Source organism: Pseudorca crassidens, chromosome 1, assembly GCF_039906515.1.
Source record: "Pseudorca crassidens isolate mPseCra1 chromosome 1, mPseCra1.hap1, whole genome shotgun sequence".
NCBI classification, from domain to species: Eukaryota; Metazoa; Chordata; class Mammalia; order Artiodactyla; family Delphinidae; genus Pseudorca; species Pseudorca crassidens.
The window spans coordinates 190,113,172-190,133,847 of NC_090296.1; the positions used below are offsets into that span (position 1 = coordinate 190,113,172).

The 20,676-nt window shown below is 40.9% G+C and overlaps 1 protein-coding gene across 2 annotated transcripts in view; it reads left to right on the forward strand.

Moving 5' to 3' along the window:
* The window catches only part of MCM10 (minichromosome maintenance 10 replication initiation factor), a 36,825-nt gene that overhangs the window by 9,939 nt on the left and 6,210 nt on the right, over nt 1–20,676 (forward strand). For both annotated transcript variants that reach the window (XM_067703542.1, XM_067703535.1), the window contains exons 6-18: nt 467–638; nt 2,655–2,820; nt 4,525–4,692; nt 5,925–6,041; nt 8,694–8,893; nt 10,327–10,427; nt 11,408–11,518; nt 11,606–11,723; nt 13,432–13,660; nt 14,803–14,944; nt 15,572–15,690; nt 17,536–17,649; nt 19,539–19,684. In XM_067703542.1, the coding sequence (XP_067559643.1) occupies nt 467–638; nt 2,655–2,820; nt 4,525–4,692; nt 5,925–6,041; nt 8,694–8,893; nt 10,327–10,427; nt 11,408–11,518; nt 11,606–11,723; nt 13,432–13,660; nt 14,803–14,944; nt 15,572–15,690; nt 17,536–17,649; nt 19,539–19,684 (1,903 nt within the window). The remainder of the gene's footprint in view (nt 1–466; nt 639–2,654; nt 2,821–4,524; nt 4,693–5,924; nt 6,042–8,693; nt 8,894–10,326; nt 10,428–11,407; nt 11,519–11,605; nt 11,724–13,431; nt 13,661–14,802; nt 14,945–15,571; nt 15,691–17,535; nt 17,650–19,538; nt 19,685–20,676) is intronic.

A 20,676-nucleotide genomic window follows, 5' to 3' on the forward strand; every position in this document is an offset into this window, starting at 1 on the left:
ACCCTGTGCATACATCTCCACTAATTACTGATTTCTGTAGGAGGTCTCTACCTCCCTTATGGAATCTTCTGCAGTGCTCTGTATATGGTGAATACTCAGTAAATGGCTTTGCCCAGAGGAACAGTGTTTTAGAGCAGCACTGCTGCAGCAGCCACTGGCTACATGTGGCTAAGTAGATTAAATTAGGCATCATTTCCTTAGCTACACCAGTCAGTTTCAAGTGGGCAGTGTCCACCTGTGGCTGGTGGCCGCCACACTGGACAGCGGCGCTATAAAACATTTTCATACGTGGCAAGCTCTTTGGACCACACTGCAGATCTGGGGGTAGTACAGAAATGGTCCTGTGGACTTGCTTTGTTCTCTCAAGATTTGGTTATTGCATATGTTGATTAAAAAAAGAACCAATTCCATTTAATGTTTAGTTATCAGTGTGGTTTTCTTTTTAATTTTTATGTTCATTTTTTAGAGCCCCAAAGCTCATCTTTCAAGATGACAAGTGCACCTTCCCAACCACTCCGAACAACTCCTGGGAACAAGCCTGGTGGGATGACGAGGGATCAGAGTGCAGGGACCCCCAGGAGCTCTGGGGAAACAACTCAGACAGTCTCCGTGGAAGCCTTCTCCGGCCTGAGGCTCAGGTCAGTAACTGTAACGGGCCTCTCACTGTGCTCATAGGCCCCACTAGATGCCTCTTCCTCCTTCCTAGGGACCTGGCGTTCCAGAAATAGTGTGTTTGTACCGCAGATCCGCATAAGACCTACAGCTCTTGAACTTGACCATACTAGGCCATCAGCACTGGGTTTGAACCATATATTTACATATGAATGAGGAAAACTTTCTCTTGCTTGTGTAAAGAATAAAAGACATATGTTCATAAAAAGAGGTCAGTAAATAATAAGTACTGTATTTAATCAGAAACTGATGGAAACAGTGATAGAGACTATTTTTAAACACCTAAAGGTATATACAGTTTAACCAGGATAGTAGTGTCTTCTTACAGTTGATGTTAAGAGAAATAGCTGTGCTCTTTTTCTTCCTGATAACTTTTAAGGCCAATTTATATTCTGTGTATCTTTTCCATGGAGAAATTAAGATATTCAGTTAAAATAGGAATAAATCCCAGGATCAGTTCAGGGAAAAGCCTGGACTTTTAAATCTTCTGTGCTCTGCATCACTACTGCCTTGCATCTCCATTATTACTGCTCTTGAAGCCCAGGGCAGAGCAGTAACCCTTAACTCTGAAACCCGATTGCCTTTAGTACTGTCTATCTGAGTAGCCAGGTGCAACCCCTCTAGAAGACCTGAGCTGTCAATCTAAAATAAAACTGCTAAGCTCTTAAATAGTTTATTATTAAGCAGGGGGAGAACAAGTGACTGCTAACATGCAGTAGAAGTTTATTGTAAAGACTCCGTACTCTCCAAAATTGGGGGGAAGATCAGTATCTTAATTACATTTGAGACAGTGTCGGAGGGACAGAATACAGTAAAAGCTCATTGAGGGGGCTCAGGGTTCTTTTTCAAGGTAAACGTGGCCCTCCTGAGATGATACTGCCTTTCCCAGTTGAAACTCCCTACAGATAATGAAAGATGTTGCTGATGTGAGCGTGCTGAACGTTTGAACTGTATGGAAGTAGATGAAGTTGAAACACTCAGCCAAAGCTTCTGAGGGGCCTACAAATTCAGCGGATTGCAGAATTGTTTGAGTCTCTATAATTGTTCTACCTGAACCATAGAACCTAGAAATACTCGGAAGGATCACTGCCTGATAGTAACCTATTAACTTACAGAAATAAGGCAAAGAAAGGATTTCTTCACCTATGTCAGTGTTTCCCTCCTGAATATTCTTCATTGTTCAGAGGTAGCTCTTGGACTTTCTCTTCTAGAAGCCTTCTGAAAGAGTCAGAAAGCATGTTTTTTCCTGTTTTCTCTTGTCCTTGAATATGTAATATGATCAAACATGGAACAGATGTTAATATTCTACTAGAGAAAAACAATTTGCAAATTCATGAGTTTTTAGCCACTCATTAGGAAAAAGAATATATTAATTGAAGCTAGGTTCAAAGCTTTTATTTATTATGTGAAAAGGTTGGCTTAAAGAAAACTAATTAGAAATAGTAGAACTTCTGAAATTCTTACAGAATTGATGGAATTGAAATATCTTATTTACTTAAGCAATTCATGATTTTGTATTAAAGCCAAGAGATTATTTTTAAAAGGATATTATAACTTTATATTAGAATTCATAAGAACTTAAAGAATTTGTGATCTTTATTTTCTACAGAGGTCCCAGTTCTAGATCCAAGGAAAAGCAGACCTAGCTTTTAAAATTATCTCTCTCTCTCTCTTTTTTTTTTTTTTTTGGCCGCACTGTGCGCCATGTGGGATCTTAGTTCCCTGACCAGAGATCAAACCCGTACCCCCTGCAGTGGAAGCACAGAGTCTTAACCACTGGACCGCCAGGGAAGTCCCAAAATTATCTCATTTTTATCTGCTGTAAAAATATGTGCCTTGTCCATTACTACGTAACTACACCTCCCTGAAAACAGGTGCTTTAGAGATTTCTGCCAATTACATCTGTGCTAACCAATTTGCTACAGTGCCAGATAATCTCTTCTTAGAATAATAATCTACCAATCGCTGGTTTCTTGACCCAGGAAGCCTCGAGTATCCTCCACAGAAATGAACAAGAAAATGACTGGCCGAAGACTGATCAGACTATCTCAGCTCAAGGAAAAGATGGCAAGTGAGAAGCTGGAAGAAATAGACTGGGTGACATTTGGGGTCATATTGAAGAAAATCACTCCACAGAGTTCTAACAGCGTAAGCCATTTTATTGATTTCTCAGCTGTTTCATCACAGATTGACAGTGGGGACTCATATGTTCTTGATTTGTTACCCAGAGGCCATCAGTATTTCATTTTGAAGTCATTGCTAATAAGTTCCCAAGTTGCCACACCATCGTTGGGTTGGTACCCGCGGGGGAGATGTGTAAGGAGGGCCCTACTTAAAGAACATCTGGTTGTACAGGCTTCTTGGGCTTTTTACTGTCCATGTCATTCTTTCTTATGTCACTTGTCATTGTTTGTTGATGCATGTAGATGCCCCTATGACACTGCAGTCCCTTTTGTGCAAGGGAAGCAGGTCCTCAGAGAGGCTGAGTTCACAGATCCTTTGGAAGCTTTACTAGGTGTAAGATGTCAATTGCAACAGTCCTGAAATTGCTGACTTGTGCCAGTACAGTATGGTATATTTAATTTGATGGATATTGCAAAAGATGTAGCAAGTTTTAAAATAACAGTTGACTGAGGCATAACAGGAAAATTATTTTATGGCCTGACACGTCAGAAAATCTGGATGCTAAGCCTCGTTCTCCACTTAGCAGGAGTTGTGGCCTTAGGGTGGCCCTGAATCTTTCTTTGAGGACCTCCGTTTCCTTACCTGTAAAATGAAGGAACTGGCTTTTGATTCAAAGGCTCTCTCTAAAATACTGCAAATAATCTTGCTCAAAACTAATTCATTCTCCAGTTTAGATCTTGGCCAACCTTAGATTTTTTTATGAGCTCTGACACGAGGGCTTGAGTTTCAGATTCTGAATCCTGCTCTAGCCCTGTTCTATCTCGCTGAATGTGAACAAGTCTGGTTTTCATTTGGTTAAGTTCCTAATTGCATCACTACTGGCTATAATGACATGGAAATAATAGGTGTGAAATTTATCTGAACTCCTCTGTACAAATCCTTGGGAGAATAATTAGAATACTTGAGTCTGGGCGATAGCTCACCATAACCTGTAACCATGCCCACTCTGGGCTGCCTCTGAAATAGCTTGATTCAATGTTGTGTGAATTATTTTGTTTAAAAAAAAAATCTGTAAACATGGAAGATGTTCATATTATAAATGGGCAGCATTTTGAGTTGCACTTCTTGATATGTCATAGTATTTCCAAAATTTTACAGTTAAATACAACTAGTTTTCTTTAAATGATGCTTTTTTCTTCTAAGCTAAGCAGAGATTTAGAAACATTAAGCTGAAACCTCCTTATTAATATTGATAACATAATCAGTGATAAATAATATTCACAAAATTTATATTAGTAAGTTCTTTTTTTATTGAAGTATAGTTGATTTACAATGTTGTGTTAGTTTTTGGTATACGGCAAAGTGATCCAGTTATACATATATATATTCTTTTCCATTATGGTTTATTACAGGATATTGAATATAGTTCCCTGTGCTATACAGTAGTGGTCCTTGTTGTTTAAATATTTTATATATCATAGTTTGTATCTGCTAGTAACAAGTTTGCTATTGGCTTGCCTTTCTTCACCTTCATTTCTAAAATGAGAAGAGTCATACCAAAACCTAGAGAAAGGATTAATTTATAATTAACAGACATTCTGATGATTACATATTCAGGGTGGGTTATACTTAGATATTTTTCCACAGTAGAACACTCGAACAGTAAATGGAGACATTGTAACCCATTGTTCAAAATTTATTAAAAATAAGAATAAATGTTTGCTCCAGGGGAAAACATTTAGCATCTGGCGATTGAATGATCTTCGTGACCTGACGCGGTACGTGTCACTGTTCCTCTTTGGAGAGGTTCACAAAGAACTGTGGAAGACTGAACAGGGTACCGTCGTAGGGCTGCTCAACGCGAACCCCATGAAGCCCAAGGATGGTTCAGAGGAGGTAAGACTCTGTTTCCATGATTTTTTTTTTTTTATTGGTCTTTATAACTTAGCTGAGTTCTATCACAAACATTTATATTGGTCTACCTCCAGGTAGTAAGTCAAGCTTTTATATTCTTTTGTCGCATTAAACTGGTTCTGTTTATTCATCTACCCCTCACCCACCAACATGCTGAATTGCAGACTGCTCTGGAGTACTTCATAACAACTTCTTTCGTTATATCTTTTCAAGTTCGTTCCAAGGTTCCTGTAATTCTTTCAACTCTTGGGCTCAGGTTCCCTTAGATCTCCCACGAATTTCCATGATGGCATTGAGAAGCCAAGGGTTTATAGTTGAGGGAACTGTGTTCCATTTGTTAGTACAATCATAGCTGCAGCTTGTGAATTTTCATTTTTAAAGTGAATTTTCATCTTCTCAAGCATCATTAGAGTTTGGATACTACCTACTGATTCTCTAGTAAATTGCAAACTTAGATACAGTATGAATAGCAACAGTTTCTCCACTCAAGCCAGCAAGAAGCTACTGCTTCTGTTGTAGGCAGATTATTATATCACAAGGAGTGAGAGACTAAGTTATTTCATTCCTTGCTTTCACAGAGAAGGGCAGCAAGTCTTCATTTATTGGTTAAGAAGGTGTTTGGCTACAAATAACAGAAGAACTTCGCTACAGTTTCTTTTTCATAGTAAACCCTGGGGTTTGTTTTTCTTATATAATAAAAAATCCAGACATAGGCAGTGTGGTGATGCCAGGGCTGGTGTCCATGAGTCTCTCAGCCTTTTCCTCTTAGTCACAAGGTGGCCGTGAAGCTCTAGCCATCATATTTCCATTCAAGGCAGGAAGTGAGCCAGGCTCCTTGCTCTGCTTTTAAAGGAAAGCAGAAGCTTTCCCAGCTACCTTCCCTGCTGACTCCTGCTGAGTGGAGTCACATGACCACCACTAGCTACAAAGAATGCTGGGAAAACTGGGAACTGGATCCATCATCTAAGGCTGAGCGTTTGGATTCTGATAGCAAAGACACGGGAGAAAATAGATAGTGGGTGGAGAACTAAATGTGTCTTCTACACGTCCCATTTCTACAGCTGTCTTATGGAACACTGGCTTCAAATTCCAGTGCACTGATAGAAAGGATAAAAAGCTTCTTAACTCGCGCCAACTGTTGTTATATCCATTCTTGCTGTTGAAAGGCCGTACCTTTGTCTGCTTTTAACTCCAACTCCCCGTTTTTTCTACAGGTGTGCTTATCTATTGATCATCCTCAAAAGGTCTTAATTATGGGGGAAGCTCTTGACCTGGGAACCTGTAAAGCAAAGAAGAAGAATGGAGAACCGTGTACACAGACTGTGAATTTGGTAGGTTTCAGCTTTGTTGGGGTGGTTTTTGCTAAAGACAGAAACTAATAGGAATAAATTATAGGTACTTTACCTGTAATGACCTGTTTGGAACTGAGTTTCCTACATAACAGGAAGCATCAAAGTGAGAAAATTGAATGTGTGGTTAATAGTGGCCAGTTTACAAAGCTGAGGGTGGGGGAAAGATTTAACCTCTTAGGAAAGTGATCTTTTATTGCTAGCTGACTAGGAGGTATAAGAAAGATAGAATTTTAATTTGCCCTCAATTCTTTCTAGTGGTGGAGATTAAACACTAATGATGAAATATACCGAAACCTTATTTTAGTCAATACTTAACTCTATTATACCTTTTCTTAGAGCTTTCTTTTTAAAAAAATAAATAAAGCTTTATTGAGATAGAATTCACATACCAGACAATTCACAATTCTAAAGTGCACAATTTAGTAGCTTTTAATATATTCAGAGGGTTGTGCAACCATCACCACTATGTAATTTCAGAACATTTTCAGGACCCTTCCAAGAAACCCATATCCATTAGCAGTCATTCCCCACTCTTCTCTCTCCCCAAGCCCTGGCAATCACTAATCTACTTTCTGTCTCTATAGATTTGCCTATTCTGGACATTTCATACAATGGAATTGTATAATATGTGCCTTTTGTGTCTGGCTTCTTTCACTTAGCATAATGCTTTTAAGATTCATCTGTGCTATATCCATGCTACAAAGCCATTTATTAGCGCTTCATTCCTTTTTATGGTTGAATAATATTTCATTGATGACCACACTCTTTTTATCCATTCATTGGTTGATGGACGTTTGGGTTGTTTCGCATTTGACTGTTACGGGCAATGCTGCTGTGAACATTCACGTACAGGTTTTTGTGTGGATGTCCATTTTCAGTTCCCTCGGGTATATATAAGCCTAGGATGGAATTGCTGGGTCTTATGGTAACTCTATGCTTAGGCTTTTGAGGAACCACCAAACTGGTTTGCAAAGTGACTTTTACATTCTCCCCAGCAGTATTGTAAGTGTTCTAGTTCCTCCACGTCCCGGCCAGCACTTGTTATTGTCTGTCTTTGATTGCAGCCATCCCAGTGGATACTATCCATCTAAGTGGTACTTCTTAGAGCTCTTTGAAAGGATTAAATGACAGATTTTGGTTTCATCTCTTTTTGTTTCCCTCATTCTTGTCTAACAGATGAACTAGTGAGCAGGACATAGGAAGGAGGGAGATGGTTGGAAAAAGAGGTCTCAGGGGGAGTACTTGACAAATCACTTAAAACGCCACTGCCACCATCTCTGAGGTTCACCCAATAGGGTAATACTTCGGAGTTTCTCTTTGTTTCTTTCACTGAAAGGGTAGCATTCGTCCAAGAGTCAACCAGAGAAACAGAAAACCTCACTAGAAACTGATTTTGTTTTATTTTTAACTTTTATTGAGGTAAAATTCACATTATGTATAATTGACGATTTAAAAATGTACACGTCAGTAATATTTAGTGTATTCGCTTTGTTGTGCAACCACCAGCTTCTTCTAACTTCCAAACCTTTTCTTCACCCCATAAAAACACACCCTACCTATTAAGTAATCACTTGCCTGGTGACCTATAATCTGCTTTCTGTCTCTAGATATGTGCCATAAAAGGAATCATACAACATGGGACCTTTGTGTCTGACTTCTTTCGCTTAGCATAACCTTTTATTTTATTTCCTTTTTTTTAAATAAATTTATTTATTTTATTTTTGGCTGCGTTGGGTCTTTGTTGCTGCGCGTGGGCTTTCTCTAGTTGCAGCGAGCAGGGGCTACTCTTCGTTGTGGTGCACGGGCTTCTCATTGCGGTGGCTTCTCTTGTTGTGGAGCACGGGCTCTAGGTGCGTGGCTTCAGTAGTTGCAGCACGCGGGCTCAGTATTTGTGGCTCTTGGGCTCTAGAGCGCAGGCTCAGTAGTTGAGGCACACAGGCTTAGTTGCTCCGCGGCATGTGGGATCTTCCCGGACCAGGGCTCGAATCCATGTCCCCTGCACTGGCAGACGGATTCTTAACCACTGCGCCACCAGGGAAGTCCCTAGCATGACCTTTTCAAGGTTCATCCTAGAAGCTGATTTTACTTCCATTGTAGAAAGAGGGCAAAGGCGGTGAATGATGCCACTTTTTCACCCAAGTAGTGTGTTCAGAGGAGTTTAGGGGAAGAACGTCTCCCACCAACCCTGCTTTTTGTTTTTAATTTTTATTGGCGTAGAGTTGATTTACAGTGTTGTGTTGGTTTCGGGTGTACAGCAAAGTGAATCAGTTATACATATATCAATACATATATCCACAGTTTTTAGATTCTTTTCCCGTATAGCCCCTTACAGAGTATTAAGTAGAGTTCCCTGTGCTCTACAGCAGGTTCTTATAGTTATGTATTTTATATGTAGTAGTGTGTATATGTCAATCCCAATCTCCCAATTCATCCCCGCCCCCCCATCCTTACCTAGGAAAAGAACTTCAAGTTGCTGCTTAGCTGTGCATCAAGAATGGTCTCAGAGGTCAGCAGGGAGGCTTCTTCTCGCAGAACAGCTCTCTGTGAGACTGGGAGAAAGGATCTGTGTCTCTTAACGTTGTCCCCGGCCTGTCTCCCTAACGCTGATGCAGCCGCTCTTCCTTTTTACAGAATGACTGTGAATACTGTCAGTATCACATCCAGGCCCAGTACAAGAGGCTCAGCGCCAGGCGAGCAGACCTGCAGTCCACCTTCTCCGGCGGCCGAATTCCAAAGAAGTTTGCCCGCAAAGGCATCAGCCTGAAAGAAAGGCTGTGTCAGGATGGTTTTTACTACGGAGGAGTTTCTTCAGCCTCGTATGCAGCCTCAATGTGAGACTTTCTCAGGGCTTCTTTGGGGTCAGCGGTCTTGCTTGTCTTCTTTTAAGAGTAAAAAGAGTGGTTGTACGTTTCTATCCCGGTCCTGGAAGACTTGTACAGGTTTTATCTCTCATAGCGTGCCGCCTGGAACAAGACGGCTGAGGGCCTCTTTCATTCCTGGGAAGAGAGGAAAACACTCAGAAGGCGGGGAAACTAAGTCAGGTCATGGTGGTCTTTAACAGGGAACCCACACTTCCTCTTTGGCTTCTAATGTGAATAGTGCTGCTTTGTCAGGGCTGATGGGCCGTTAAAAGTGTTAATCATAGTGTTGACATACTTGAAATCATTTCCCTGACGACTATTAGTGCGAGGTTGCCGACCTCGTGGAACCCACATTTAATTTAGTGAATGAATATGCAGAGAAGCCTCACGGGGGAGGGGGCGCTGCTGAGGCTGGCATGCGTGGCCTCCCCTCTGGGGATCTCATTCTCTCCCTGGAGTCCCTGAGTAGATGATGGATGGCCTCGTCCCTGTTCTCTAGAAAGTACGTCTGAGGATGCGGCAGGTGGGGACCTGGCTCAAGGGAGCTACACTTGGTCCAAGAACAAAACAGATTTTGTCCTCGATCCAACAGAAATTGGGCTAGAGGACTCTCACTTCCTGTATATTTTGTGATATCAAGCACATTTTTAAGATTTAAAATAATTTCTGTATTTTACCAAATTGCAAAAAGCAATACACATATGTTATTTTAAAAAAATGTATGTACAGTTTAGCCAAAAGAAAACAGTAAAAACCATCTATAATCCCACCACCTAGATAACTGTTAGTTTTGGTATATATGGTTCTAGGGGTCCTTTTTTCTCAAATGTATAACGTTTTAATAGTATAAAATGAGATCATAATATACCTATACTTTGCCAACGTTCTTTTTTCCCACATAAAATAATGAATTTTACTTTGTGGAACATTCACTTATGGCATTATTTTTAGTGGCTACGTGGTGTTCTTTTACATGGCTCTGTGATAATTTAAATAAGTCTCCATGGATAAACATTTATAGCATTTCCAACTTTTAACAATACAAACAAAGCTTCCGTTAATATCCTAAATTTTTGCATAGGTCTTAGGTAAATCCTAGACTACTTGGTGAGTCCTAGTCTACTTGATCAAAGTGATGGCATATTTTTTATTTCTCTTGCCAACTTGCTCTTCCGGAACGGCCTTCAATCAAATTTGTAGGTCGCCTGTTGTTTTATATCTGTGACATAATGCACACACCAGTTACGCTGTAGGGCCATGGTATTAAGAAAGTCTACTTACATGGTGATTTGAGAAACGTTGACAGTTTGTAGTAAATGACTACTTCTGCACCTTCTTTACCTCACAGAGTGTTGAAGTTCAGTGATTTTCCTTTTTTGAGGGGGTGACTCTTGTCATTTCAGTGCAGCTGCTGTCGCACCTAAAAAGAAGATTCAAACCACTCTGACTAATCTGGTGGTTAAGGGCACAGACTTGATCCTTCAGGAAACTCAACAAAAACTCGGTAACTTTGTTTCTAGACACTATTTTTCTTTCTCAGGTTTAAACATGTAGCCTTCAGGATTGAAACTGGTTAGATCCTAACACTAAGTTATACTTGGTGAGTGATGTGGCCTCAGCAGAACGAACCAAGCTTGGTTGGCAGCATCTTAAGAAAAAACAGCATATTAATCTTAGCTGTGTCTTAGCTTTTTAAAATGTCTTGATGGGGACTTCCCTGGTGGTGCAGTGGTTAAGAATCTGCCTGCCAATGCAGGGGACACAGGTTTGTTCCCTGGTCCAGGAAGACCCCATGTGCCGCGGAGCAACTAAGCCCGTGTGCCACAACTACTGAGCCTGTGCTCTAGAGCCCGTGCACCACAACTACTGAAGCCCGCACACCTAGAGCCCGTGCTCCACAACAAGAGAAGCCACCGCAATGAGAAGCCTGCACACCGCAACGAAGATTAGCCCCCGCTCACTGCAACTAGAGAAAGCCAGTGTGCAACGAAGACCCAATGCAGCCAAAAAAATAAATAATAAAATAAAATAAAATGTCTTGACGTATCTGAGTCTAACTCTTAGTGTCCAGCACTAGAATCAGTAGTATCAGGTTCCTAGTCAAACTCGTCGGTTATCTTTCATTAAAACAGGTCTAGGTTGGAGAATGCCACCTCCACCCTGTCCTTGGGGCTCTGTTCATAACAGTGGTCCAGGTCTAGCATGGATCCTTATGTATAGTGCATATTCCAGGAATAGTGTATGAAATGACCCTGCAGGTATTAGTATTCTAATCATTTTTCAAAAATAAGATACATTTGTCTTACCCTTGCAGTCCTACTGGTCTGAGGTTAGAGGTAAAAGATTCTCTTTTCTCTTGATATTCCATCTACTTCATTTACAAATAACTAAAGTTATGAAAGCAGAGTTTAAAAAGGGATAAGTCACACGACATAAAATACTCTGAATTTTGAATCCTCTAATGCTGATATTTGTATATTCCAGGAGTACGCCAGAAGAGCTTGTCTTGCTCTGAGGAATTCAGGGAACTGATGGACTTGCCTACGTCTGGAGCCAGAAACTTGAAACATCATTTAGCCAAAGTCAAGTCATCAGGTAGAGTCAGCCTGTACCTGCTCTAGTGTCTGCGCGTGGGTCCCCACAGCCTCTCAGAACCCCCTCAGCCTGTGCCTTGTGTTTCAGGGATCATGGGGAGCCCGAAACCTGCTTTCCAGTCTATCTCGGCATCAGCCTTCTTGAAGCAACAGAAGCAGCATATGTTAGAGTTGCGGAAAAAGAAATCAGAAGAAATACAGAAACGGTAGGAGTCACAGATTTAATGTTCCCTGTTTAGGTAGCTCATCTCAGGAATTCTGAGGATGTCTTAATAGATTTCAAAAGTGTGACTTTGGATTTGGGGTGGTTGGCTACCTTTTTAACTTTGGAAGTTTTTAAAAAATTAATTTTAACATAACCTTTAAAATTATAAAGCATTTAAAGTTATGTATTTCTGACTTATGCTAGTAAATCCTGAGACCTGGTGGTACAGGCTGCAGTAATTAATATCACTGTGGAAACGAGAAAGGAGTAACATATAAAGACAGTTTTGTGAAAAGGGAAAGTAGGTGTTGAGCTGTTTGGTGCCCATTTCTCAGTTTTGCCACAGTTAGGTTTTTAATTACAGGCTGGGCCAATGCGTAGATTCTGCATTTGTTCAGGTCAGTGATAAAAATGAGGCACTGAGAATGGAGAGTCATTTCAGAGGCAAAAGCAAGTGGAAATGGGTGTGGAAGGTAAACAAATCAAAGACTCTTGAACTCAAGTTATGCGATGGTAGCAAGAGCTACTGCTTACAGTCACCCAGCATGCGCTGAGCCACCCTGCTTTACACTGTACACACATCCCATCGGTCCTTACCATAATCTGCGAGGTGTTCTTAGCCTTGTTTTAGGGCTGATGTAACTGAAGACCAGAGTTAGTAAGTGGTGGAGCCAAGTTTGAACTCACACCTACCTGTTCTACTCCAGTGTTGAACCATTATGCTGTCCCAGATCTAGGCTCCTGTAGGGTACCTAGTTCCATGCAAAAGGACACCTATTACGAGTCAGGAGGAAATGCTTTGGAAAAATAAGAGAATGGATTTGGCCTCAGGCAGGTTAGTTTGAGGTGCTGGTGGGATATCTATAGAGGTATTCATCAGGGGCCTACAGGTGACGTAAATGTATATATATGGACATAAAAATGTATATGGAGTTGTGAACCTTGTAGGGAGTAGAAAGCACCCGTCAGTTTAAAGGCATTAGTCTGAAGTTTTTCAGAATTTTGCTGGCCAAACAAAACATACCTTTGGGCAGGATCTGCTAGGCAATTTGCAAACTCAGCCTAGAGCCTACAGGAGTGGGGATGTGGTAGGGGAGAGAAGACTGGCCCAGGATTACCTGGTACTACTAGTCCCGGGCCTCTCACTTATGAGCAGTTGGCTCTTGGGCCTCAATTTCTTTATCCCTACAATGAGAGGTTTGGCCTAGATGATTTCTGACCTTTGTTGTTTTTAAATAGTCCTTAAAGCCATATATAAAATAATCACTGTGTGAATTATAGCACCTTTCTGTTAGGACTTCCAAATGTAACAAATGTGTTATCTCTTCCCAGTAGATGAAACAAAGTACAGAGAGATTCGGTGAGTTCCTGAAGGATCTCGGCTAACCAGAGGGCTAGGAATACAGTCCACAGCTTGCCTTCAGGGCTGAAGGTGCTCCATAGTCTGCACCCACTGGGAAGCGAGTTGATAAGAATAGTAATCAGTTCTAAACTGGGGCAACAGTGAGCACTTATTCAATGAAAAACCAGTTAGCTTAAGAGTTAGTGAGGCTAGTATTGTTTTTACTGTGCACTAATCTGAATTAATAACCAAAAAGGGAAAATTATTTTACTGACAACTGCTTATCAGCTGGTGGCCTGCCTGCGGTCTCCCAGTCTGCATGTTTTGTGCTCGTGTGCATAGTTTGTGACTGCCTATTTCTTTAAAGATTTCTCCAAAGTGCGAGTGAAGTTGAGAGCCCAGCTGTGCCATCCTCTTCTCGGCAGCCCCCTTCTTGGTCTCCACCAGCGGGGGCTGAGTTCCCCAAGCTGAAAGGAACCCCAGCCATACAGATGCCAAAGCTTGGAAGAGACATCCCAGAAGGAGATGATGTCCTATTTTTTGATGAGTCACCACCACCAAGACCAAAACTGAATAAGTTAGCAGAAGCCAAAAAGGTAACTGGCATCTCTTTTCTTCACCACTTGAATTTGTATTCTGTGACACACAGCTGGTATTTCAAACTTTATATACCTGTGACCAGGAAAGACAGTCCCCTCATACCTATTTATTGATCATGATAACTAGTCAAAGGAATTTTAAATGATAATGGGTATCAACATAATGCCATTAATTTAATCCAAGAGAACTAACTACTGTCTCCATACTAGTTCTTGTTGGGCTGCAGGAGATAACCTAGAAGAAGATACTGTTTTACAGCTGGAGACCCTAGTATTAGGGGGAAACATTCTTGGAATTGTTGAGGCAATTGAATTGTCAAATAGTGGTTTAAAGAATCCTTCTTTAAAAGAAATCTTACACAGAAGCCCAGTCTGTAGACAGATAAAAGCTAAGCTGCTCTGATTGAAGTGGGAATTGGGGGTGGTCAGAACCCCACCACCTCAGCAAGCTCTGTCTCTCCTTTTCCTGAGTCACCCTGAGCCCCCGACTTGAGCCTGTCTTCTCTTTACTCTAGTTAGTAGCTAGAACCACATGAAGGGCAAAGGCTAGCTGCAAGCCAAAGCCATGCCTACAGTAATAGTAATAGCAATTATGCACGTATGTTACTGTGTGTCTGTGATATGTGCATACATGCTATTTACTATGTGCAAGTACATGCTTGGCTTGCATTGTCTCATTTTATCCTTAAAACCACAACCCTAAAAGGTAGGTTAGTGCTGTCATCCCCATTTCGTAAATGTAGAAACTGAAGCTGAACAATTAAGTCAGGTTATAAACTAGTAAGTGGCAGGGCTGGAATCCTTTCCTAATCTGTCTATTCTGAAACAAACTTCCAAAATGTTTATGTTGTTCCTCTGTGGGTCTAAAAGCCTACACACTAGCTGAAGGACTAGCTGAAGTTTAACTATTGATATTTAAATAAGCTGAGATTTGTTTTACTAACTTAGAGACCTGTCTTCCATTCTTTGAAATTTTAATAATTGTGTTAATAATGCTAAGTAAAATGAAGATATATTTTGCTAATGTATGTTTGAGAACAGCCAGAATTCCCTGGCTAATCACTGGAAAGGGATACAGAGCTACAGATGCCTATCTCATCTTTTAGATTTTTATCTCCCTCTCTTTCCTTTTTTTTTAGTTGGCTGCTATAACCAAATTAAGGGTAAAAGGCCAGATTCTTACAAAAACAGACCCAAACAGCATTAAGAAGCTAAAGGAACCCCAGGATGTCCTGGAAGTGAAGGAACGTGTAGAAAAGAACAACACATTTTCTCCTCAAGGTACTGCGAATGGGAAACTTAGTAGTAGGAAAGAGACACTGCTTATAAAGGAAATGGTCCAAAACATAACCAGCCTCCCTGACATCAAAAGACATTATTTTATTTCCATTTACCTCTATGGAGAGTACCTAAGTAGAATTTCTGCAGTTGGAACTGATTGTTTTTTATAGTCACATTAAATTAAAATGAAATTATGCACAATTTGAAAACTTGAGATTACTCATTGAATCTTTGCACATACATATTAGTAGAAAGATTTGTTTTGAAAGAAGTAGAATTCCTTTGTTTTAAATTGCCCTATTTTTATTTTTAAAACTCTGAAGCTGGCAGTGTCCTTTTAACATGAGTTTGTAAATAGGAATTTTGTTGTTGTTGTTGTTACCTGTTTTCATAATTGGCTCTTATTTTAAGGTGAAAACTATTCTAATTTAGTGGTCAAGTCTGCCATCCCCTCCCGCATATTCTAGTTTGTACTTCTCAACTCAGTTCTCTAAGAGCCATCCTTTGCTCATACCAAGTGGGGGTAAATGCAGTTTGAAGGGTCTTGTAGGGGGAGACGCAGCTGAGTTGGCGAGGCCCGCTGGCCCTCTGAGGTTCCTCTGTTCACTCTTTTTCTTTCTGCTCTAGCTGAGGATGAATTGGAGCCTGCCAGGAAAAAAAGGAGAGAACAGCTTGCCTACCTGGAATCTGAGGATTTTCAGAAAATTCTAAAAGCAAAATCGAGGCACACAGGGATCCTAAAAGAGGTAAAAAAGAGCCCAGAAGGTCAAAGGTGACAGAGATGTCCTCAGACTCGGGCTAGTATTGTTAAGAATCTCTTCCTGTTTCCTTAGCCGAGATGTTAGTTGTATGTCAGTTTGTTTGATTTTGTTTTGAAGAACAGGAATATTGCTAATAGATTTTAGCTTTGCCTTTGTTGCATTGAAGAATATCATTCAACATTATTTAAATTGACTTCAGTATTATAAAATGTTTCAGTCAATATTTTATAACTTTGAAGTATATTCTATAAAAATGTCAAATTAATGTGTTGTACACCTAAAACTAACTAAGGTGTTGTACACCTTAACTAAGTTAAGTCAACTATACTTCAATTTTAAATGATTAATTAACTCTTTAAAACGTTTACCTGTAGTTATGGCTGTGAAGTTATGTTTTAATGGCTCTCCACTATCTACTATTTTCTGCCTTGCAGTATGGGAAGGGATTTTTCCATTCATACATTTTTATATGGACCCTGCAAATGCTCTAAATCAGTAGTTCTCAACTCAACACTCACAATGCCCCTTTTTAATAACAAGTGTTTTGTATTGTTCTCTTATTCTGAAATTAAATTGTGGATAATGTAAATTACCTAGCTAGTAATTTCAAAAATACCAATATAATATCCTAGCTGTAATATAAAGAGGAAAAAAGGAAAATGTTTATAATAAAAATATGTATTTCATTATGTAAAATACATGGGCACAACTACCCTTGAAGAAGTAATAAAATAGAGGCTTGGATTTGTAAGTATATATAAGTGGATTTATCAGGCAGCTAGCAATGAATACTCAGTAGATGTGTTTTCTTAGAAACTTGAATACCGTGGGCCTATTTCTTTGACAATGTGGTTTATTTTTTTAAACTTTTGAAGACATCAAAGCACAGTTGTCTCTCCACATCCACAGGACTTTGGGAACAGTCAGTGTATGTGAAAACCATGCACAAGTATTGTGGTGTTGTATATAATGCTTTTAGGTTTGAGGGTTATAATCGGGTTTTTCATCCACATGGATGCCCTGTAGAACATTGAGAACAATCCTTTGATGTGTAAGGGACTGTTCCGTGCATTGCAGAAGGTGTAGTGTCTGTGGTCCCTGCCAGTAGCAAAGGTTATGGTCACTGGGATAACAAAAAAAGTACTCCCACAGATTTTCAAAATGTCCCCCACTTAGTGCCAATATGCCAAATGATCTGCCTTTCTTTTGATTAACAAAGGGCTAACGAGACAATGATATAACTTTCTACTGGACTTGAAACTCAGTCAGGAGAGGTGCTCAAGCAGACCCCAAAAGACTGTAGAGCTGAGTTCCTTGGTTCTTGTGGCCACCAAAGACCTTGCGCCTTTTGCCTGGTGCAGCTGCACTGACTCGAGCTGTGACCACATCCTGCCCTGAATATCTCTCTGCCTTCACACCTCCTACCTGTGTTCCAGACAAGCAGGGATTGTTCCTGCCAAGTGCTTGGTCTGGAGAATAGTATCGAATAGAATGGGTGTCATCACTGGGGAAGCATCCAGCACCTCTCCCATAGCTGAATCTATATTGGAACAGTGGAAACAGTTCCCTTCTGGTGCGCACTTGATCTGATGATGCTGTTAATCACATCAGTAGTTTAAATTTGTATTTAGTGTCTCACACATCACCAAATGCTTTCATACCCTCTTTTTGCCCATTAAGGGCTTGTTTCTACTTACCGTCTGGGGTTGCAGTTCATTGATCCTCATACAGTTAGCTTGTCTGTTCAGTTCAGATTTGATTATTATTAAGCAGCTGCCTGAGTCTATATCAGATTTGGTACAAGGTCTTCTGGATGTCTTGTCATTCCAGGCCGAGGCTGAGCTGCAGGAACACTATTTTGAGCCCCTGGTGAAAAAAGAACAAATAGAAGAAAAGATGAGAAACACCCGGGAAGTGAAATGTCGAGTCGTGACGTGCAGGACGGTGAGTGCGGGAGACAGTTCTCCCCACGACCTGTCTGGGGTTGCTGGGACTCAGCAGGATGTGGAGAGTCTGGGGTGTGGGCCCACGTCTTATGACCAGAGTCCTGCCCGGGCCATTTAATTAGGCTGCAAACCAAATGGCATCCGATAGCCCAGCACCGGGCTTCTCGTGACCCATCCACTGAGCTCTGATGGTAGAGCCTTTGTATTGAGATGTTCCTCATTTGGCCACAGCTCCTGGTTCTGTGGAAGAGCCTCTTCCCATCTGACCACTGGACTGAGTATTCTTATCTCTCCTCCTCAAGTTTTAGCACGCCCTCAGTCCATAGTACCTAAGACCCTGGGGCCTTGGTTGAACAACTTGATTTGGCATCAGATGTCATGATCAACTACTGTTGTTCCCTTCTGCTCAGGTCCTAACCTACTAGATTGAATCTCAGGGCAGAGTGTGAATTGTATTATTGTCTCTGTTTGTGGAATTTTTACCCTGAGTCTATTAGAAAATTCAAAATCCTCTACTCCTCAACATTAATCAAAAATGGCCAAAAAAAAAAGTTATTGCTGAATACTACTTCCATTACCATTTCTTTGAAATAAGTCTGCATGGCTAATCCGCTTCGTGAACACATGTAAGAGGAGAAAGAGGTTTAGCTTACCCAGTGCAATTTTCTCTATCTTTATTCTCTTTAAAACCTTAGATTCTCCTTTACATTTAGGGGATGGGCCAAAAGGTGGAGCTTCCTTGAGAAAGTTCAGACTGTGGAGAATCAGTAAAGCTTTTACTTCATAGGACAGCTTTTCCTCTGACAGCGTGGCTGTATTAGGACAAAGCTGGTGTATTCATTTCCTGTTGCTGCTGTAACAAATGACCACCAACTGGGTGGCTTAGAACAATACAAATTTATTATCTCACAGTTTTGCAGGTCAGAAGTGGGTCTCGCTGGGGTAAAATCCAGATGTCAGTAGGGTGCGTTCCTTTCTGGAGGCTCTAGGGGACAGTCCATGTCCTTGCCTTTCCCGGCTTCTAGAGCTCACCTGCATCCCTTGGATCGTGGCTCCTTCCTCCATCATTGAAACCAGCAATGGGAGGTGGGGTCCTCTTGTCACAAATCAACTGATTAGCAACTGTAATTGCATCTGTAACCTGAATTCCCCTTTGCCATGTAACATAACATGCTTGTAAGTTCCAGGGAATAGGGTATGCACATCTTGGGGGGATTATTTTGCCTGCCCCAATTGGCATACCACTCTCCTCTGCCCTCTTTGAGGCTGCCAAGGCCAAAAGTTACTTATCTAGACTCAGTGTGATTACCCGAAATTACATTGCACACTGTCTGGCTCTGTTTCAACCTTCACCTATCATTTCTTGTTCTTTTCAGTCCTTTGAAGGATCAAAATTAAAAGTAAATTAATATCTGTCTTGGTTTTGCTGTGTATGAAATAGGAGTAGTAATAAGTTTATAATCCTTTCCAGTGGCCTTATAAGAGAAAATGAAAGAGCAGCTCATCATCCTTCCTGAATAGGCCCCATGGGTGTAATCTGTTGTCTTACAATAAGGGACTACAGTGAATACAGGGCAGACCAATCAAAGCTACTTAGAGATTTCCAATCCTTTTCTTCCTTCGCCCTAGCTATTGTCTTGATGTCACAGAAGATTATTGTGTATTTTACACCTGACATTGGGGCAAACATGAGAAGAAGTGGTATCAGTAGGGGGAAAGTCAAGAAATCACATGATCACTGCAGCCAGAAGATAGTAGCTCCACCGGCACCTGCCTGGTGGCGACGAAAGAACAGTTCTCAGGACAGGCTGCCCTTGTGGCGGGTGGCTCATTTCTCCTTCGGAGCTCTTGACATGACATGTGCCTTCTTTCTGCTGTTCTGTGCAGTGCGCTTACACCCACTTCAAGCCTCTGGAGACCTGCGTCAGCGAGCAGCACAACTACCACTGGCACGACAGTGTGAAGAGGTTTTTCAAGTGTCCCTGTGGAAACAGAACTGTCTCCCTCGGCAGGCTCCCCCAAAAGCACTGCAGGTTTGAGAATTGCTGGGGTTCTTGGTCTCATCCAGGCTTCCTGAACCTTTTTCCAATTCCCATGTGTTGCTGTTCCCTTGGAATTGTGGACAGTCCGTGACCCCGGGAGGGTCACCCTTGCTCTGTGCTACCTTACGGCTCCTGGGTATCCCCAAATGCTCCTGGAGGGAAGGGACCCTGCCCCTTTCACAGCTGTATCCCCAATACTAAATATAGGGCCCAGTGCATAGTAGGTTATCAGAAATGTTTGTTGAATAAATAAATGGAGCCTGCGTATGGTGGGTTGGTGAAATATGTGTGTTTGTGGGGGGCTTGGATAGGGAATTTTTTTTTCTCTGCTGTAAAGAGTTATTTGTTTAAATTTTTATAATATGTGAGTATGTGTGTTTTAAGGGACTTTTGCTTTTACTTTGGGGGGGAATTTTGGATACAGAGGCAGAGCTGCTGTGTTTGACTACTCAGGGGGCATGCTTCATGTAGAACAGCCTGAGGAATACCTGTGCAGTTCGGGGTGCAGTTTGTAGAACATTGTCCTTGGTGTGTTCAGTGCTCTCCTAATTTATGTATTTCTCTGTCCCCTTCTTCACTCACTATGAGTGTTGTTAGATATCTTTTCTTATTTTCCTTTGATTTATCAATGTGGTACATTACATTGTTAAGTTTTTCTGAAGTTGAACTTTCCTTTTTTATTCCTTGGATAAGCACGACTTATCCTGATGACTTTTTTTATTTCAGCACACTGTTATAATCAATTAGCTAATGTTTCATATGTGATTTTTATATCTATTCATAAGTGAATTAGACCTTTTTTTTCCTTTTCTTATATAGACCTATCTCGTTTTCAAACCAAGATTATGTGAGCCTTATAAAACGAATTGGGCAGCTTCCTGAAATAACCTATCAACTAGCAATTATTTCTTGAAAGTTTAGTAAATCTCAGCTATAAAATTATTTAGGCCCTGTTCTTGGAAGAAAGTGGTGGCTTTGATTAC